A 20811-nucleotide genomic window follows, 5' to 3' on the forward strand; every position below is an offset into this window, starting at 1 on the left:
TCTTAACCACTACACCATGCTGGCTCTCAGAACTTGAAGAGGAGAATGATAGGGCTGCTTCCACACGGGGCATTCCTTCCTGCTCTGTGACCTAACAGGAGCAGGTTCTGTGTTCCAGTCATCCTTTTCCCTCCACTCTGTGCACTGTTTTCCAAAGCTGCTTTGCTACAGTCTTTGTAGACAGGCTGGAGGCAACACAGGTTTGCACACCCTGTGGCAAGAAGGTGCAGATTTCCAAACCTTCCACTTCAAATTGGCTCCATTATCCCTCTGTATCCCCTTGTGCCTGCTATTCTCTCCCCCAGATGGTTTTTTTTTTTGCCAGCTTAAAAAAAACACAAAACGCCAATAATTGCTACATTGCGTTTACACTGTAGCAATTATCGATACAGCCATTTTTTTAAGTCTGCAAAAACTCCTCTAGGAGCTATGGGGAATAACAAGCACTGGGGGATACCAAGGAAATCATGGTTTATATCCCCCCAGGGACACCCCATTGATGTTGCAAAGGCCTCTGCATTCACAGTGGCAGTGAGTGCACTATGGGGAACCGCCTCCATGAGGATTCATCCTACAAGAAATGTTAAACTGCATTACCTGGACTGGAAGCAATTCGTAATGTTTATAGAGGGCTCCCAGTTCTATACAAAAAAACTTCAATTTATTGGCATTGAGGAATTTTGTAAACTACCTTTGTGTTCTTACTTAGACAATGTTGTTGTTGTTGTTGTTAGGGTTTGTTGGGGGGTTTTTTGGCTGTCAAGACTCAGCTGACTTATGGCAACCCCGTAGGATTTTCAAGGCAAGAGATGTTTGGAAGTGACTTGCCATTGCCTGCCTTCACATCACAGCCCTGGTATTACTTGGAGGATCTTAATAGATCCAGTGTGGTGTAGTGGTTAAGAGCGGTGGTTTGGAGCAGTGGACTCTGATCTGGAGAGTTTGATTCCCCACTCCTCCAACTGAGCGGCAGACAATAATCTAGTGGATGTTTCCCCACTCCTCCACATGAAGCCAGCTGGGTGACCTTGAGCTAGTCACAGTTCTCTTAGAGCTCTTTCAGCCCCACTTACCTCACAGGGTGTCGTTTGTGGGGAGGGGAAGGGAAGGTGATTGTAAGCCGGTATGATCCTTCCTTAAATGGTAGAGAAAGTCGACATATAAAAACCAACTCTTCTGCTTCTTAACAGAAGATCATAAGTCACAGGTAGATTCATATGGAAACAGCTGCTTCAGACCTAAATGTATGTGGGATGTAATCTCCACCTGAAACCTCCACCTGAATACCAACTGACAGCTCAGTCTTTCCACTGACCATTGTAACTTGCGTATTATTTGAATTTAGCGACAGCCTACTGACATATAAGGAAGAATCAAACTCTTTGCCAATGTCAGTTCACACTCACTTCATGCAGAAAATCAGTCTTTTACACTGCTTTATCCAAGATATTAATTTATCAAGTGCCTTAGTTTACCAGATTTTTTGGAAGTCCCGCTGAACTCTGTATGAGTTACTTCTAATTAAATATGATTTTAAGAAGGCACTGTAGGAAGTATTTTCCCCTCCCATGTGAGTTTGATCATGGAGACTAGAGTTCATCGATGAGCAACTTTACTCTTTAGAGTGTTGTAAGAGTGATCACGCCCTGACCTGGATGGCCCAGGACAGCCTGATCTCGTCAGATCTCAGAAGCTAAGCAGGGTCAGCCCTGGTTAGTATTTGGATGGGAGACCACCAAGGAATACCAGGGTTGCTGTGCAGAGGAAGGCACTGGCAAACCACCTCTGTTAGTCTCTTGCCATGAAAACCCCAAAAGGGGTCGCCATAAGTCGGCTGCGGCTTGACGGCACTTTACGCACACACACAAGAGTGATCACATTTGCCATTTGGTAATATAATTTAGTGCCCTGACCTGAATAGCCCAGGCCAGTGGGTTATAGATCAAATCAAGCCTGAACTGACCCTAGAAGCTAAAATGACTAAACTGAGGCTATCGTATTTTGGTCACATTATGAGAAGACAAGAGTCACTGGAAAAGACAGTCATGCTAGGAGAAGTTGAGGGCAGCAGGAAAAGCAGAAGACCCAACAAGAGAGGGGTTGACTCAATAAAGAAAGCCACAGCCCTCAGTTTGCAACATCTGAGCAAGGCTGTCAAAGATAAGACATTTTGGAGGACTTTGCTTCATAGGGCAGCCATGAGTCGGAAGCGACTTGACGGCACTTAACACACACACACACACAGAGTTAGTTAGTTAGTTAGTTAGTTAGTTAGTTAGTTAGTTAGTTACTTTAATACATGTTCTTTTTTGAGATCTTCATTTTAGGAGACATGTCCCTTGTATTAGGCTGGAGGAGACTGCTAACTGAACACTTTTATTCTGTTCACAAAATTTACTTACATAAGACATTTATCTAAGTGTTTTTCTAGGGATCTGAAAATGTGCAGCTCTAAACAGCTATTGTGTTTCACTATTTGCATTTGATATTTCAGCCTGGCATAACAGGCGATAGTCACCCCCCCTTTGTTAGCATAACTACCTGAAGGCATGTTTTAAGTTCCACTTTGGATTACCAGCCAACTAGGAAAAAAATATATGGTTGTTGTTTTGAAAACAGCTGCCAGACACACGTAGGGCAAGGCCAGGTTAAGTTCCCCAATCCCCTTTTTTAAAATTATATATCTTAGGTGAATAGACAGATTTTGCACTGGGCAGTACCTCTGGATCTGCCCAAAACAACTGACCACTCCCTGGAGCCAGTCAAAACCTCTGGGCTGTACTCTCACACTCACAGAAATTCCCTGCTCACCTCAGGTTCTGATCCTGACCAAAAATCACTGATCTCATGCCCTGTGGGCCCATCAGTTTACCCAGTCTCTGCTACAACCTGTGACCAAGGTTTTGGCCCCAGGCCTTAGCCAGGTATGGATTTTTTGATATCAAGAGTTGGCTGCCCTTGTTCCACTGTGCCAATATGGTTGCCTTGTATACATTCAAAATTGTTACCCACTGGAAAAAGAAGCACGTCGTGAACTGAGCCAAACAGGACACAGGGTCTTATTCCAAGACACTGAAATACTGGACAATTCTACCAACTATTTTGTCAGATTGCATAGAGAAGCCATTGAAATTCATAAACATCAGCACAACTTTAACAGAAGAGAGTTTAAGAATGAATAAGGCTTGGCTTCCTGTCCTGAAAACCTCCAGACTAACAAAGACTACAGTCCACAATAGCCATGCAGATTAGCCTTGGATGCCACATGTTAACAGATCACTTCAGGATACAATGGCTCCACGTTAACATACCACACCCTCATTAACACATTATCTTGATTCTTACAGGACAGTGATTTGCACATTACCTTTAATACTTTGCAGGACAACGACTCAGCTCAAACCCAACCCCCTTCTGACTATATATTACTCTTCCTACACACTTGACACTGAGAGACACTGTCCTTCAGTGTTACTCCTCTGAAGATGCCTGCCACAGCTGCTGGCGAAACATCAGGAAAGAAAATACAAAGACCACAGTTACACAGCCCGGATAACCTACAAGAACCAACGTCATGAACTATTTGCCTGAGTTAAGGAGAGTTTATTCATCCTGGATTATCAAGATTAACTCAGACGTTGTAAATTCTGTTCTTTTATCCCAGATCAGAAATTTCATTTGGGCGTTGTTTATAGTGGCAGGCATTCCCAGAATGATTTATTTGGCAAAACATTCATAGCCATTACCTCAGGTTACTCTCAGGTCACTTCATGTTTGCCTTGAATATTTCACCCTTCCCAATTTAAACAGTGGCTTACAGCCCATTCCTGAACTGCGAGGACGAAAGTCCTCAGGAGGCCAGGAAGGGGCTGCGCCAGTGTTGCAGCCCCCAGTGCCGGCGCCCGGCTTACTTACACCACCATGAGTGGCCCCAACGCCGGCGGGGAGGCCTGGGCGCCGGTCTCCTGGCACTGGCATGACAGCGCCACCCAGGGGCGCTGGCTGGGCTTTCCGCCGGCGTCTCACCAGCATAAAGGCCTGCGCCAGCATTGCAGGTGGCGTGCCGGGGGGCGGAGCTGCCTGTAGGCAGCTCCCTGTATCTTTTGGTCCCGGATACTAGCACCAAGAATGGTGGTGTTGCGACTGCTATTTTGCAGGCGCAGCCTTGCTATTCTCTATGGGTCATTTTGCCCCACTGAAACTTTTAAAAACCTGTAAAAAAAAAAAATTTTTTTAAAGGCTTTTGGCGGCCAGGAAACATCATCCCCTGCCGCCAAAAGTTTAGGAATGGGCTGTTATTCTCTCTCAGGAGCAGGACAACTGCCTGGGCTGAAGGGAAGTCACTCCTATTGGGATCCCAGTGGCAGGCCAGAGAAGTGGGCATTAAAAGGGAACTTCGAGGCCAGCACACCCACTTCACATGTTTCTACAGCCCCTGGTATATATGTGGACTTCACGCTATTCTCCAAAACCCAAAAGTGAGCTTTACAGTAATAGTGTTCCTGCTCAGTGATCTTCACAGGAGATTTCACCCTAGACTCAGGTCAGCTCGATTCTGGGTTCAGTATCTAATAGAATGGAGAGGAGACCTCTTGTGCAGGGTTCGAACAGTTGGTCAAAAAGCGACAGCTTCTCAGCCTTTTGGCTAAGATCAAGTGTAAAAAGCGACAGCTGAATCGCCTTTTCCATGAGGCTGTCCATAAAAGCGACAAGAAGGCGGCGGGGGGGGGGGGGAGAGTGGTTCTACTCCGGGTAGGTCTGTTGGGGAGCACGTGGGGCTTGCAAAAAAGCTAAGGGGGTGGATAAATTCAGCGCTGGTCTTGCGGTTTCTCTGATGCTCCAGCATGATCAAAATGGCCAAATTTAATAACCAGAAACTGTCTCCTGATGAGGAATACCCAGACCTGAGCACCTACAACAATCACATGGCTAAGGTGACCCCAGAATTGTACAAGAAACTGAGAGACAGGAAGACTCCCAGTGGCTTCATCTTGGATGGTGTCATTAAGATCGAGGTTGAAATCCTGGCCATCGTTTCATTATAACTGTCGAGTGCGTGGCTGGTGATGAAGAGTCGTACGTCTCTTTGATCCCATTATCCAGGACCGCCATGGAGGATACAAGCCTATGGACCAACATAAGCCGGATTTGAATCCTTATAACCTGCAGGGGGGTGATGACCTGGACCCCAACTACATCCTCAGTGCATGAGTCCGAACTGGTAGGAGCATCAGTTGCCTTTTCCTTGAGGCCAAGGTGAAGCTGTCGTCGTTGAAGAAAGAGAATAAAGTCCAGCTAAGAATGCCCAACTTTTTGCCAGTTGGACATTGCAATACGTAGCCTTTCATAGTCATAGCATGAACCAACAAGAATAAATTCACATGGGCTGTTTTGCCACCAAAGTGTTTCTGGTTAGGCAGGTCCACCTTCCTTCCCAAGGATGCTGTTGATATGGACAGAAATCCATCTCCAGTTAGTCAGGGCAAAATATACATGGAGAATCTCTAATGTCGTTTCAGACCGGCAAAGCTCCCTTTGTCAGATCTGATGAAGGGAGTTTGACTTTCAAAAGCTTATACCCTGTCACGAGACAGACCCTGCCAGGCCCCGCTCAGACTTAGGCAACCCTCCAAGACAGCCCCCCCTCCGCTTCATCGAGGGGAAAGGGGGGAGGGGACGCCAGAGATCCGGGCGGAACGGGCAGCAGCCCCTTTCCAAAGAGGCTTATTTTCTCCCCAGGAGCCGAGAGCGGAAGGAACCTGGGAAGCCCTGCCGGCAGCCCGGGAGAACTCGGGTCCGTGGGGCAAGACCCCACCTACCTCACCAGCCGGGGGGAGAAGGAGGAACCCCGCATCGGCCCAGCCAGGAGCCGACAGAAACACGGGGAATCAACCAGCCGCAGCCAAGCAACGCAGCTGGCCAGCCCCAGCCCCGCCGCCTAGCTGAGAAGCAGCAGGGCGTGTCCGAGATGCAGACGCGCGTGTGCCGCCTGGTCCTAATAAGGACTCAGGAAGCATGGCTTTGGGAGGGAGGGGCCGGGAGCCAGGCCTACAAAAGGCCAGAGGGGCATAGGCCGAGGAGGAGGGCAGACCTAGGTCTCAAGCCTGTGTCCTCAAACAGGAGAGAGTTGCTGGCTGCATCTGAGGGGGAGGTTGACTCAGACTCTCCCTCGGAATTGTCTGAGGCCGAGGAGGCCCCCTCGGCTCGGCCCCTACGAACCACGGAGGAGAAATTGATGGGCACCCCTAAGTCCCAGACCCCTAAATACCCCAAAAATCTTGTTGGTCTCTGAGGTGCTACCAGACTTGAATCTAATTAAGAGAGAAAGTTCTTTGGGGGTTGCAGAAATTTGATCTTTCCGTAGCCTTCAAAGATGGCTTCTCAACTAGAAACTATTGTTGATATGTTGCATCAATCCAAGCTGTGGTCCCAATCCTCAGAAAGAAAAAGAGATTTTATATTCAGTAAACATTCCTTATTTCTGAGAGAACTGGCTCCATCCTGTCTTGTCTTGGTTTTTTTTTTTTGCTATGGGATGAGCTACAGTAGATTGAGGGGTGGGGCAGGGGCTGACAACCTCTGGTATAGATTTCCCAAATATCCCATTTGTTTTCTTACATATTCTTTCTGAAAGCTGTTTGGGTTAATGATTCTTTGGGTTTGGGGGACTTCCTTCTCATTGGATGGAACGCCAGGGTTTTTTCCGTGTTTCAGGAAACTCTTTCATAGAAACTCATCCTCCTCAGATTCAGACCTGACTTCTGTTATGCCAGAGGGAGTGACTTCCTTTCAGTATGGCCTGCAATTCTGCTGTCAGGGACAATAGAGACAAGAAAGACATAAACAGAATCTCCAGTTCGGTAGCCAAGAAAAGCCATCTCATTAGCCAGAAACATTGTTATTTCTTATTGATTTCGATTTTGAATGCCTTCCTCCCCAAACTTGAGGCAAGTTTTTGAAATCATTACATTATATGACACGGCTCCCAGCACAAGCTCATTCTTTAACTAAGAACCGTAAATAGAAAGATGGCTTTTGATAGGGGAAGATATCTAGGATATTACAGTGGTACTACATCAGGAAAACCTTAACGTCACTTTAGACAGAAGGATTGCTTCTTTGTGAGCACATGTTTACCATATAAACTTTATGTAATCCAGATGTTTGGGGAAACTAATTGGTCATATTATCCAATGTCAAGTTCTGTTGTGGACAAGACAATGTCATTAGAAAAGCTTGCTTGTTATCCCAGAGGCAGTGTAGGGCCTGATGGTAGAAGCAGTTCTTAAGGGATAAGAAGACAACAGTCTTGGTGCAAAGTCCAAAGTGTGTTAAGTGAAAATGGTCTTGTAGACCTTTTGAGATCCATCTAAATGTGTCTAGCAGACCTAATACTGAGGCTTGTAGGTAGGGCTTAAACAAGATTCTAGTGATATATCCCACTTAAATGACTTTCAGGTCCTGGGTATAGAATCATAGAGTTGGAAGGGGCCATACTGGCCATCTAGTCCAACCCTCTGCTCAATGCAGGATCAGCCTAGAGCATCCCTGACAAGTGCTTGTCCAGCCTCTGCTTAAAACTCACCAAGACTGAACTAAAGAGGAAATAGTGCTGCTTTACTCCTTTTCATACAGGTTTCTCTATTCTGTGATACTCTGTGCAGGAAAGTAATCAATACAATTAATCACCTTTTAATAATATTGCTGAGCTTTTTATAGTTTATTCATTGTTACCATTTTTATGGTGTTCTGTTCTTGCATTTTACTTTGCGAGCTGCCTGGAGCAGGCTCTGCGGAGATGTGGCAAAGAAACAATCTAAATAAATAAATATGGCAAAAGTACATCTGTTCAGTTGCATCCATTTTCCGACATCTGATTAGGGAACTAATTACCAGCATCAGGAACAGAGTTTAATAGGTAGTCCAATGATGCCACTTGTTAGGATGAAAAAGTGCAGGCTCCTCATTTAAAAACAACATATGTCAGCATGGTGTAGTGGTTAAGAGCAGTGGTTTGGAGCTGTGGACTCTGATCTAGAGAACCGGGTTTGATTCCCCACTCCTCCACATGAGCGGCGGAGGCTAATCTGGTGAACTGGATTTGTTTCCCCACTCCTACACACGAAGCCAGCTGGGTGACCTTGGACTAGTCACAGCTCTCTTAGAGCTCTCTCAACCCCACCTACCTCACAGGGTGTCTGTGTGGGGAGAGCAAAGGAAGGTGATTATAAGCTGGTTTGAATCTAGGGCTGTTGATTCGGTAAAAACCGAACCAAAAAAATACCGAATAAATGCCAATTCGGTAAATTTCTGGTTCGGGTATACCGAATCAGCAAAATCCGGGAGGTTGGCAAAGCCGAATTTGCCATTCCCAAATATCCGGCTTTCTGCGGCTCCTGCGTGGGCGTTTTTGCAGGTAGAGGCCCCATTAGATCAGTTTAAAGAGTCACACAGCCACTTTGCCAATGCATTTCCATGGGGGAGGACAGGGCAACCCCTTCTAGACCCCATAACATCAGACCCCCTGACCCAATCTTCACCAAACTTGGATGTTCTTGCAAGGAGAGTCCCTCCAAGCTACCCTGAAAATTTGGGACCTCTACCTGCAAAAATGCCCCCCCCCCCCCGAGCCGGGGAAAGCCGTGAATGTGTTTAAGTGGCTTTAAATGACTGAATTATTCAGGAATCCCGAATTTAAACCCGAATTCCTACCTATACCGGTATAGGGGGATTCAGGATTTCCCGGGTGGGGGGGGGGGAGGCCATTTAAACCTAAATCTGAGTTATACCGAATTTTTTAAAATTCAACAGCTCTATTTGAGTCTCCCTTAAGTGGTAGAAAAAGTCGGCATATAAAAACCAACTCTTCTTCTCCTTCTTAATGTTTTGTTATATAATGACATAGACAAGGAGATTTTATTGTTTTTCCTTCCCCTTTAGCTGGCAAAAAATAGACTTACCTGCCTGGATACCAAATAAGAGGAAGTTAAGAGAGACTGGATTGGACCCTACTATTTTTTTCCACTGGCAACCCTTTTGTGCACCCAAAAAAGTCAATCCTGGCATTCAAGGACAAGAGTCCAGTAGCACCTTAAAGACTAACAAAATTCATGGGAGGGTATGAGCTTTCGTAGTATCTGAAAAAGTGAGCTGTGGCTCACGAAAGCTCATACCCTGCCAGAAATTTTGTTAGTCTTTAAGGTGCCACTAGACTCTTGCCCTTGTATGCCAGGATTGACTTTCCCTCACTATGGTTAGGAATATGAACTATAGGGAAAGCACTGAGGACAATCGAGAAGAGGGTAATCGACCTGGACTGTGTTAATATACAGTCATGTGCAAGGTGTGTATGTTCTATTTCTGCAATAGGTATTTTCCCCTCTCCAACCCTCCCCTCATACTTAAATTTCCTTATGGTCCCTACTCACAGGCACACTTGGCAGACTGAATGTCTTGCTGACCACAGAACTGAGGGGGTGCTTGTGACTCTGAGTGGAAGGTGCGAGGGGGTCTGTCTGTCTGCAGGATCCAATCCGGTGCCCTGGATTTTCAATTTTTAATGGCTGCTTATGAAGATGCTTAGCTACACTTAGGGTTGCCAGGTCCCCTTTTGCCAATGGCAGGAGGTTTTTGGGGTGGAGCCTGAGGAGGGCGGGGTTTGGAGAGTGGAGGGGACTTCAATGCCATAGAGTCCAGTTGCTAAAGTGGCCATTTTCTCCAAGATAACTGATCTCTGTCGGCTGGAGATCAGTTGTAATAGCAGGAAATCTCCAGCTAGTGCCTGGAGGTTGGCAACCCTAGCTACACTCAGAACTGGGGAACTTCATTTTCTTTTTGGGCTATGGGAGCTGCAGAATGTTTGGAAGGTGGGGGTGATTTTCACCTTAGAACTGCCTTGGCTTTCTTGTGTTACATTTTTGATTTTGTGTTCAAAACATAATTACTTTAAAATGTTTTATGATAGTCTTTGCAGTACTTGATGGTAGATATTAATGATTTTATTTCTTTTATTTTTTGCTCTCCATTTTGTTTCTCCTGGGGACTGGTCATGTGGCCTGGGTGGGGTTTTTTGCATTTTCTGTTCATATAAGCCGGTTTGAGTCGGCATATAAAAACCAACAACTCTAACTCCTCCTCCTCCTCCTTCTTCCTCCTCCTCCTCGGATTTTTTTCCCCTTCCTATTGCAAGTCTGCTGCAATAAAGACTATGGATCATCTCATCTTGTTTTGCAATCAGTGGTCAATACTTAGAGATCTTTGGAACATGCCTGTCCAGGTCACATATCAGCTTCCTGCTCAATCCAAAGTGATCTCTTTTCTGTTGGCAGATACTGATCCAGTAATATCTCAATCCATTGTCAAAGTTTGGCAATAGTGATTTCTTTAAGGCCTTATCAAGATGGGTTGTAATTTGTTAATACAATTCTCTGGAAATTGTATATGAGTGTTGAAATATTTTATTTGTGTGTGTGTGTTCTGCTTTATTGTAGTGATTTATTATTGCTAAAAGGAAAGGGATGAAGCTGTGCAGAGAGCCAGTGTGGTGTAGTGGTTAAGAGCGGTGGACTCTAATCTGGAGAACCGGGTTCGCTTCCTCCACCCTTCCACATGAGGCCTACTGGGTGACCTTGGACCAGTCATGGTTCTCTGGGAACTCTTTCAGCCCACGCAGAGGCAGGCAATGGCAAACAACTTCCTGAAAACGGTATGGGGTCGCCATAAGTCAGCTGTGACTTGATGTCAAAATCACACATATAACTATGCAAGAACATGCATGTACAAAGTACCCTGGATACAAACCATTCAGAAGCCATTAATATTTAACAAATAAGCTATCAGGAGACACAGAGTCCAAATGAGTAAGTTTGAAATGCCCACCCTCGCCTTTATAATTCTTCCTTTCACAGTGGATGGGGGCAGCAGGTGGGAAAAATATAATACATTTGTGCACATGCACAGGTTCACCATTTCCCTATCGAATATGTTTTAACTGTTTGAATGTGGGTAGAAAAGTTCTTCACACAATGCATAGTTAAATTATGGAACTCCCTGCCCCAGGATGTGGTGATGGCTGCCAACTTGGAAGGCTTTAAGAGGGGAGTGGACATGTTTGTGGAGGAGAGGGGTATTCATGGCTACTAGTAGAAATGGATACTAGTCATGTTATATACTTGTTCTCTCCAGGATCAGAGGAGCATGCCTATTGGGTTCTGAGGAACACAGGCAGGATAATGCTGCTGCAGTTGTCTTGTTTGTGGGCTTCCTAGAGGTACCTGGTTAGCCACTGTGTGAACAGACTGCTGGACTTGATGGACTTTGGTCTGATCCAGCATGGCCTTTCTTACGTTCGTATGACATATGGGCCGTTTGGATATCAATGGGTTTCTATAGCATTTTCTAACTTACCACAGTTCTTACCTGTCATGTGCACATAAAAAAGTACAAACAAATACAGACATATAGATACTAAATCTTCTAAATAAATAATAAACACTGAAGCCAGCGTGGTACAATGGTTAAGAGCAGCAGACTCCAATCTGGAGAACTGGATTCGATTCCCTACTCCTCTGGATGACTTTGGGCCAGTCACAGTTCTCTCTAAACTCTCTGTGCCCGCATAGAGGCAGGCAATGACAAACTACCTCCGAACGTCTCTTGCCTTGAAATCCCTACGGGGTCATCATATGTCAGCTGTGACTTGATGGCACACGCATACACACACACACTGAAGCCAAACTCTTTACGGCTACACAGATGTCAGGTTTTGTATATACCTACGGTCTTGTGCTTGTTTTGTTACATTTAAGTCTATGGTGGGCAGGAAAGGGACACAGCAAAATACAAGAAATGTTTTATTGCTGTGTGTCCTCTTGTTTAAGTTGAAAACCTTATTTTACTCTTAATGGCCATAGTAAGTATCTTAACAAACCACTGTGATGTTGCAAGTAGATGCATAAATGATAATGGTATAAGTAGGATATTCAAATACATTTTCTAGGTGTGTCTCTAGGCAGGCATCTGCATGCTCGTGTGTGTATATATACACGTGAGTAGACAAAATTTATACTGTGTGTGTGTTGTCAAATGTCATTTTGCCTGTACGTTTTTGAGGTTTCAGTTTGGATGTTCATAATGTTTCGATTTGGGAGAATTTCAAAATATGGCTGTTAATTTTGCAATTACTGTGACCTGACAAATACGTTTCCAGTAACCGGTAATCAAGAATTCATTAATTGTGTTGTATGATTGCTCATATTAATGAATATTTTGCATCTGAATTGGTATTTGCATTTTTGTGGTGTGAAAAATTTCAAAAGCATATTCTTATTTAACTGCTATTTAGACACACCAATTTTTCTGAGGCCTGCTTTCAAATGAGCACGAGCATATGGAAGTAAGCAGGGAAGGAAATAACTTTAAGGACAGAGTGTGGAACTAGAATGTGCAGAAAGTGTAAATATGCAAACCCTTTTGTTTAGAAATCCTCATTCTGTTTGTAAATATGTAATGAAAGGGAATGCAGATGTGATTTTGTATAAAAAAACTTCTTGTGTAAACCAAAAGGGCCAAAAGGGACGGATGGCCGTGTACAGTATACACTGCAAATAAGTGTGTGGAAATCCCAATGAATGAACCTTCATCCATTCAGAGGAGAAACACTCATCAAAACTGGGATGAAAAAGGCAGCTATATCCTACAGTGATTAGTGTGCTTTACACAAAGGATGTTCTCTCACTATTCGCAACATTATATTTGTTGGATATCCTGGCCGAGGCCCAACCTCAAGCAATAAACATTGGTTGATATACCATCATGGCAGAAATCCAAACTCTCCTTGGTCAGATCTACACATCTGCTCGTATTTGTATTCCATTCCCATTTTCCCCCTCTTTATGTGACTTTGGGCAAAAACACATTGTCGCTTTAGCCTCCTTTATTCCCTGTTTCAACCAGGATTCAGCCAGGATCGAACGCACGTTTGGCGAAACACATGCGTTCGATCCTGGCTGAATCCTGGCTGAAACAGGGAATAAAGGAGGCTAAAGCGACCATGTGTTTTTGCCCTTTAAGACGCAGATTGAATACTGTTCGTTATCTGAGGCCAGGTTCACACGAACCATGGCAAAATGACGTTTGGTATTTTTGCGTGAATTATTCGAGAGTGGGTGCCTGCTGTCACAGGTTTCAAGAAGAGAACAATATGAAACGAGCATTTCAAGAGTCTATATTACTCTTCAGGACTTCGTGTGCTTTTGAAAAACCAAAGCGGGCATTCATATGAGTGGGCCTGAAGAGTTGTTTCATGGAGCACATGACATGCAGATCTGCATTTCAATCCAATGCACTTGTAGTTCATGAAAGGTTCCTGCAGTGACGTGCTTATTTGTATGTATATCTCAGCATTACTGAGCAAGATCTACAAGCAACTAAAGTATATAGTTATATCAACAGTTCTAAAGTTGTCAATCCAATGCCAATTTAACTGTGTTAGTGGGTTTAAGCATGCTTAATTTTGTGTTGGATTGAGGCCTCTCTGTCTAGAGTGTGGGGGATTGATCGCAAATATTATTAGAAGCCTTTATGAGTTTCCTCTGGCTCGCTTCTCTTTGTCTTCATTTTCTCTGGTGCAGTTGTTGTTTTCTAATGCTTATTATTTACATTTTATTGAATTGTTGCCTCATGTCATCACGTTAGGCACCTTCTTACAAAAATGGACAGTTGCTGGGGGGCAGGGTATATCTGCCCCCTGTGTAGTTAACGAAAGCTGCACAACAGCCGTACACCCAAACTCCCTGGGAAGGTGGGGGTCTACTTAGGGAGACATCTAAATGAGTCAAAAGAACAAAGCCAGCCTGATGTGGCCTAAATATGTCCCAGAGGGGATGGAATGTTGAGTACAGTTGAGAATCAATTAACAGGAGAAGGGAGGGAGTCCAAATCAACCTGCTCACGTACCCAAGAGTTTACATTATGCTTGATGGGTAGATTTGGTATGGGGTTTTCCAAATCATTGACCTGCCCCTCCTGCCTGTGCCATAGGATCTAAGCCATAATGTTTGAGATTCAGAATTCCCCTAATAGGCGGGTGCATGTCAGAAATATTTTTATGAGATTGCTGTTGCGTAAGCCCATGGTTCCCAACCTGGGTACTCATACCCCCAGGGGTACAAACCAGGACATTTAGGGGCACCAAAAAAAAAAAAAAAACCCTGAATAATGGTGGGAAAATGCATTTGAATCCAGGATCAGATGAGTATGCCTATTATATTAGGTGCTTTGGAACACAGGCAGGACAATGCTGCTGCAGAGGTCTTGTTTGTGGGCTTGTGGGTGGAGAGCCAGCTGGTTAAGAGCAGTGGTTTGGAGTGGTGGATTCTAATCTGGAGAACTGGGTTTGATTCCCCACTCCTCCATATGAGCGGCGGATGGTAATCTGGTGAACCGGGTTGTTTTCCCCACTCCTACACATGAAGCCAGCTGGGTGACCTTGGGCTAGTCGTGGTCCTCTTAGAGCTCTCTCATCCTCATCTACCTCACAAGTGTCTGTTGTGGGGAGAAGAAGAGAAGGTGATTGTAAGCCGGTTTGATTCTTCCTTAAGTGGTAGAAAGTCGGCATATAAAAACCAACTCTTCTTCTTCTTCCTAGAGGTACCTGGTTGGCCACTGTGTGAACGGACTGCTGGTCTTGGTGGACCTTGGTCTGATCCAGCATGGCTTTTCTTATGTCCTTATGTTCTTAAATAACAGCAATTACATATTATAAAATACATATAAAATACATATAAATATTAATTACAAACATTTTGGTAATATGAGGGGTACAATATATAGAAATGAGTTGCCAATGGGTACACAAGTGAAAAAAAAGTTGGCAACCACTGGCATAAGCCATTAACTTAATTGTGATTGCTTTTCTTTGTTGTTACATGGACCATACGCTTGTTCTGTGTGTGCATGTTGCACATGCATGTGGGGACATCATGGCCTCTGGGTCTGCCCCACCACACGTGCAGCATAACTTTCTTAACAGCTTACATACATCCAAACTGTATGTGCTTATACGCTCTCTATGCATGATGGGGGAGGGAAGGCAGCATGGTATAGCCCGATCTCATAAGATCTCAGAAGCTAAGCAGGGTCAGTACTTGGAAGGGAGACCTCCAAGGAAGACTCTTCAGAGGAAGGCGATGGCAACTCACTTGCCTTCAAAAGCCCCTCGTTGGGGTCGCCATAAGTTGGCTGTGACTTGACGTCACTTTACACACATGCATGCATGATGGATTGTATGTACACGTGTGTGTAATCGGCATGTATGCAGGATCTTTCAGAAGTTATAATGGATTCAGGACCAGTGAGTGGATAGGCCACAATCACGCTGTGCTCTGTACATGCATTAATTACACATACATATAGGGCATGATCTGTAGAATAGTTAAAATTGCATTGAAAGAAAAGAGACACTTCTGAAATCTTGAAGGGATTGTGTCCCTCCAAATGGGCTACTACCTGACCCTTATCCTGCCTCCCCGAGCTCACTTCTCATCTCAACTTGTTCTCCTTGATAAACATACTGTAAAATCCATGGAGTTTGGGACCAGAGAGAGCCCAACACTGGTTCTTCCATTGATTTCAGAGTTTTGTTCTAATTGAAGGACAGTTTTGAACACACAAGCAAATAGAAAACCAAAGCCGGACTTGCAGTCAAGCCTAACTTAAAAAAAAAAGTTGGGTGTGATTTTTTTTTACCCTGGATCGGGTGGGGGATTTGAGTTCAGTCCAGGGAGTGACTTCTACATTCAGGGTTCCCTGCATTCCACATACAGTCATTCTAATGGTAGCACTTCCACTTCTAAAATAATCTCGGAGCCCCTGGGGCTCATGTACACAATAAAACCCCTTAATAAATAATTAATAAAAACATTGCGGGTGAAGCATGACATCACCGGATTCTCTCAGCTTCCTCATTTTAGTCTGATTCTTGATTATCCTTTCAGCTGGACAGAGTTCTTTTAAATACTTTGTTGTCCTTTTTTAAAAACAACAACCACTTCTACTATTTACACCCAACATTGTTGGACCAGATTGTGTCCTGTGATATATTGCTGTCCGTGTAAACTGGGCAGCCCCCACCTTGCAAATCATTTACTTGGAGGCATAGTGCCTTTCTTTTCTAGGCTGTTCCGTTTTCGTCAGAAGCTGGTAATTAGTCACTACTAGTATTGTAAGGATTCCCCTCGTTGCTTGTCATTTGCCTCTCAGAAAGAAATAGTTGTAAGATTTGTGGAGCGCGTTTTCCTTCTGCTTCTCTCCTTACTGTTGGGTTTAGTGAATTTCTTTCCTTTTGCTTGCGCCCTGTGAATGCGGGAGTCGGCTCACTGCCAATTTTTGTGATTTGCTGCCGGTTTCAAAATGGAGGCAGGGAGTTATCCGTTTTCATCAAGATGATGGGAACATTTTGGTCTCCTTGACCATCGGGTGGAATTTTGGGGGAAAGAAACATATTTGAAATTTGCAGGTATCTGCAGATATGTTAAAAACAAACAAATTAGAAAATAGAAAACAATTCCATTAAACTATACTTTTTATAGGTCTCAGCATTAAATTAATTTTGTTCTGTTAAAGTGAAGTCAATGCAAGAAAATTTGAGGGATCATTTTCTATGTGAAGAAATGGTTAGAAACATCTCTGATGTTAGTAAACAAATGTTAAGTAAATTAAGTTTTTGGCATTCTTGCTAAGTTTATTGCAAATACAAATAAGTACTAAAAAGAGAGCTCCCCCCCGCCCCCAAAGTGCATGGACACTTTGTTGGTGGTCTTGTCTCAGTCCTGATTTTTAATGGTTCTTTCAAGCTTCTCAGTTCATAGCAGTTTAGCATCCCAGGAAGGATATGTTTAGTGCTCTTGAGAGTACAGCTTTCTAAATTTTGTTTTGCAGTCGCAGAGATGAAGTGTTGATTTCGTGCCTATCTTTAATTTTGTTGTCCTTTTGAAAGTGTGAAATCCACATATTTCCACAAAGTATAACACTTAACGATTCTTGAAAAATATTACACTTCTTTTATGCATATGTTGTATGGAGTGTTTATAACTAGATACAGCAGATATAATTCGCTGCTTAGTGGTTTCCATGCTGCCATGTTTCTGTGTTCTCCTCAATGTGCTCCTTGAGTGTTCTCCTGAATTTATTGCAGTCATTTTTGGAACCATACAACAAAATGTCTCTCTCTCTCTCTCTGTCTCTTTCTCCATAGGTTTATGCCCCTTCTGCAAGCACTGCCGACTACAATCGGGATTCACCAGGCTATCCATCCTCAAAACCAGCAGCGAGCACTTTTCCTAGTTCTTTCTTCATGCAAGGTACAGGGGGTGCTGTCGGTTGGGATTTTGTTTGCACGCATTTTGGGAGAAGTTAGTATTTGCTGATCTTGACTGTAAAATGAGTATAATAGTGTAGCATATCTTGTATGTATGTGTGTGTGTGTGTTTGTTTGTTTATTGCATTCAATTTCTATCCTGCCCTCCCCAGCCAAAGCCAGGCTTAGGGCGGGTAACAAATATAAAATGATTTGGGCCCAACAAATTCATTAAAACAATATAATCCATTAAATAAAGCATACACAAACAATCAATTAAAGCAACAGATGGCGCGACAACAGCTACTGCTAAACCTAAGTGCAACCAGACAACCCCCCCCCCCCATATCTCACAATCTAATCAATAACATGGGGATAGGGAGACCAGCACAGATGACAATGTGTTTGTCCTCAGGTGTTGGTCCTCAGGCCTGGTGGAACAGTTCTGTTTTGCAAGTCCTGTGGAACTCTTTAAGGTCCCGCAGGGCTCTGATGTTACTCAGAAGGGTGCTGCACCAAGCCGGAGCCAGGGCCGAAGAAGCCCTGGCTCTTGTCGAGGACAGCCACACACTCTTGGGTCCAGGGACTTACCAAAGTAAGAGCATTATATGATTTCAACTTTCTGTAGACACCTCCCCCTCTCTCTCTCTCTCTCTCTCTCTCTCTCTCTCTCTCTCTCTCTCTCTCTCTCTCTCTCTCTCTCTCTCTCTCTCTCCCCCCCCCTGCAAATAGAAGAAAAAGAAGAGTTGGTTTTTATAGGCCGACTTTTTCTACCACTTAAGGGAGACTCAAATTGGCTTACAATCATCTTCCCCTCCCTTCCCCGCAACAGACACCCTGTGAGGTAGGTGAGGCTGAGAGAGCTCTAAGAGAGCTATGACTAGCCCAACATCACCCAGCTGGCTTCATGTATAGGAATGGGGAAACAAATCCAGTTCACCAGATTATCCTCTGCCGCTCATGTGGAGAAGTGAGGAATCAAACCCGGTTCTCCAGATCAGAGTCCACCGCTCCAAACCACCGCTCTTAACCACTACACCATGCTGGCTCACATAGGCTGCAATTCAGAAAATGACTATAAGCTCTGATTCATGTGCATGGAGTTCTTCCTCTCACTTCCTTCTGTTTGGGAGGCTGTTTGGTATGCGTTGGGTGCATCTATCATGTCAGCCTAGTCCTCCTCCAAATTGCTCGGGGCGGATGCACATGGCTTCTCCCATGATGTTGTCCTGTAAGACTGTGAAGCTGAAATAATACTGGCCCAAGGCTACACCGAGAGGCTTGGGGCTGAGGGGGGATTCAAACCCTAGTGTTCCTTGTTGAAGTCCAGCACTAGCCACTACATCTCAGGAGCTTTCAACCATCATGAAGTTGTCCTCCCCCCCACCTCCCAACAATTAAATTTATGGGGTAGTAATGAGTGCAGGAATTCACGAGTGCCTACAAAACATCCAAATAGTCTGAGGAGAAGAGGAGGTAATCCTCGTAGGAGCATCTGGTAGTGACATCAGAGCTCTGAACTATACTCTTTGGTCTCCTCTTAGTGCCATTAATCAAGGAGTACAGGAGATAAATGATCTCCTGGGACCCCTTTCCCCTGCCTAACAAATAACCTCTTCATCTCTTGCATGGCAGGGGGCCCCTAAATTCATCTCAGCCACTCTTGGTCCTCACAACCAATCTTGCTGTCACAGTACTCAGGAAGAGAAGCCCTACCTGTTCTTTCCACAAGAGAAGAAGGTGTATGTGTGTGGGGGGGTGTTAATAGATAATTCATGTTAGCCCTGCTTGAGGACCAACAGGTTCTAAGCTATAAACCCTATATCCTTTCTAAAATTATTTCACAATTTTTTTGGGAGGCAAGGTCTGCAGCAAACACCAGCTGTACCTTTTTAAAACTGTAAATCCCATAAAGGGCCTTGACAGTTGCTTGGATTATGTTATCAATGTACATTTGAATTTTCAATACCAATGGCAAACAGGACAATAAATCTAAAGAAGATCCAGCACTTCATGTTTTGAAATCAAGATTTTATAGTTTTTGTGGTTTTTATTTCTTTATTCTGAGAATTTATGTGCTGCCTCTCCACAGATCTGCTCTAGACTTGTCACAAAATGAAAAACACGATTCAGTAAAATCATTAAAAGCTATGTCCATAAAATTATAAATATAAAAACAAGTTAAGAACTCAATAGGGACATAGGGGCAGCATAAAAACAACTCAAAGAAGCATAAACATAATGGCTTGAAGCAAACCATGAAAACGTTTAAAAGATGAAATCCTTTAAGTCTGAGTGAACAAAATGTTTTGATCTGATGCCTAAAGGTCGGTAAAGTAAGGCACCATGTTCTGAAGGGGTCACAAGTTCTTGTGAGCCAGCTTCGTGTAGTGGTGAAGAGCGGTGGACTCTAATCTGAAGTACCAGGTTTGATTCCCCACTCCTCCACATGAGCGGCGGACTCTAATCTGGTGAATCAGGTTTGATTCCCCACTCCTGCACACGAGGCCAGCTGGGTGACCTTGGACTAGTCACAGCTCCCTCTGAAATCTCTCAGCCCCACCTTCCTCACAAGGTGTCTGTTGTGGGGAGAGGAAGGGAAGGAGATTGTAAGCCGGTTTGCTTCTCCTTAAAAGGTAGAGAAAATCAGCATATAAAACCCAGATCTTCTTCTTCTCTGCTTCCCATGTTTTGCCTGATTGTCTGTCTGAAAGTGGTTTGAAAATCATACTTGAAGCCATCATGCACCAACTAACCATAATCTTCCATGACAACCAGGCAAAAGGATTTGTAGATTTTTCCTATTAAAACATGAGATGATGCACACGTGAAGCACAAAACACTTCTTAGAAGAAATGGGGGTTCTATATATACTTTGCATAGCCCCATCCATGACTGAGCCCCATAAATATTTTGTGTAATGATGCAAGGATTTATTGCAGGATGTCTAGTGAGAAGGCGAAAATCCTGCGGTGGTAATGCTTTGTCTTTACTTAATGGTACCAACTCCCACCTCACCCCCCACAATCCATTTCCAATAAGCAGGAAAACCAAATCCTCTTTTAACACACATCACATTTATAGGTGCTGTGCTTAACCATCAATAAGCAGCAATCCATTTCCAATAAGCAGGAAAACCAAATCCTCTTTTACACACATCACATTTATTGGTGCTGTGCTTAACCATCAATAAGAGCACAATTTAAGTTTTCATTTTTTGCTACAGCAGAGGTTCGTAACAACACAGGGTAACCGTTTTCAGGTTCTGAATAAAAATAGTACAAACTACCGGGGGGGGGGGCACCTTTGCTCATAAAGACCTGTGACTCATTTGCAGTGATTTGAGAAATGCCATTTGCTGTTCAGTTTAGCAAATCTTTTCACCATGCAGACGTACTTATACAAAATTAGTGGAGCCCTTAGGAAGCAAGGGGGGTGATTTAGAGCTTCCCGGT

General features: G+C 44.0%; 1 protein-coding gene across 15 annotated transcripts in view; it reads left to right on the top strand.

Moving 5' to 3' along the window:
- Positions 1–20811, top strand: part of TCF4 (transcription factor 4) — a 426474-nt gene that overhangs the window by 338583 nt on the left and 67080 nt on the right. For all 15 annotated transcript variants that reach the window (XM_056849214.1, XM_056849212.1, XM_056849208.1 and 12 more), the window contains one exon: positions 17255–17360. In XM_056849214.1, the coding sequence (XP_056705192.1) occupies positions 17255–17360 (106 nt within the window). The remainder of the gene's footprint in view (positions 1–17254; positions 17361–20811) is intronic.

Source organism: Euleptes europaea, chromosome 4 (genome assembly GCF_029931775.1).
Source record: "Euleptes europaea isolate rEulEur1 chromosome 4, rEulEur1.hap1, whole genome shotgun sequence".
NCBI classification, from domain to species: Eukaryota; Metazoa; Chordata; class Lepidosauria; order Squamata; family Sphaerodactylidae; genus Euleptes; species Euleptes europaea.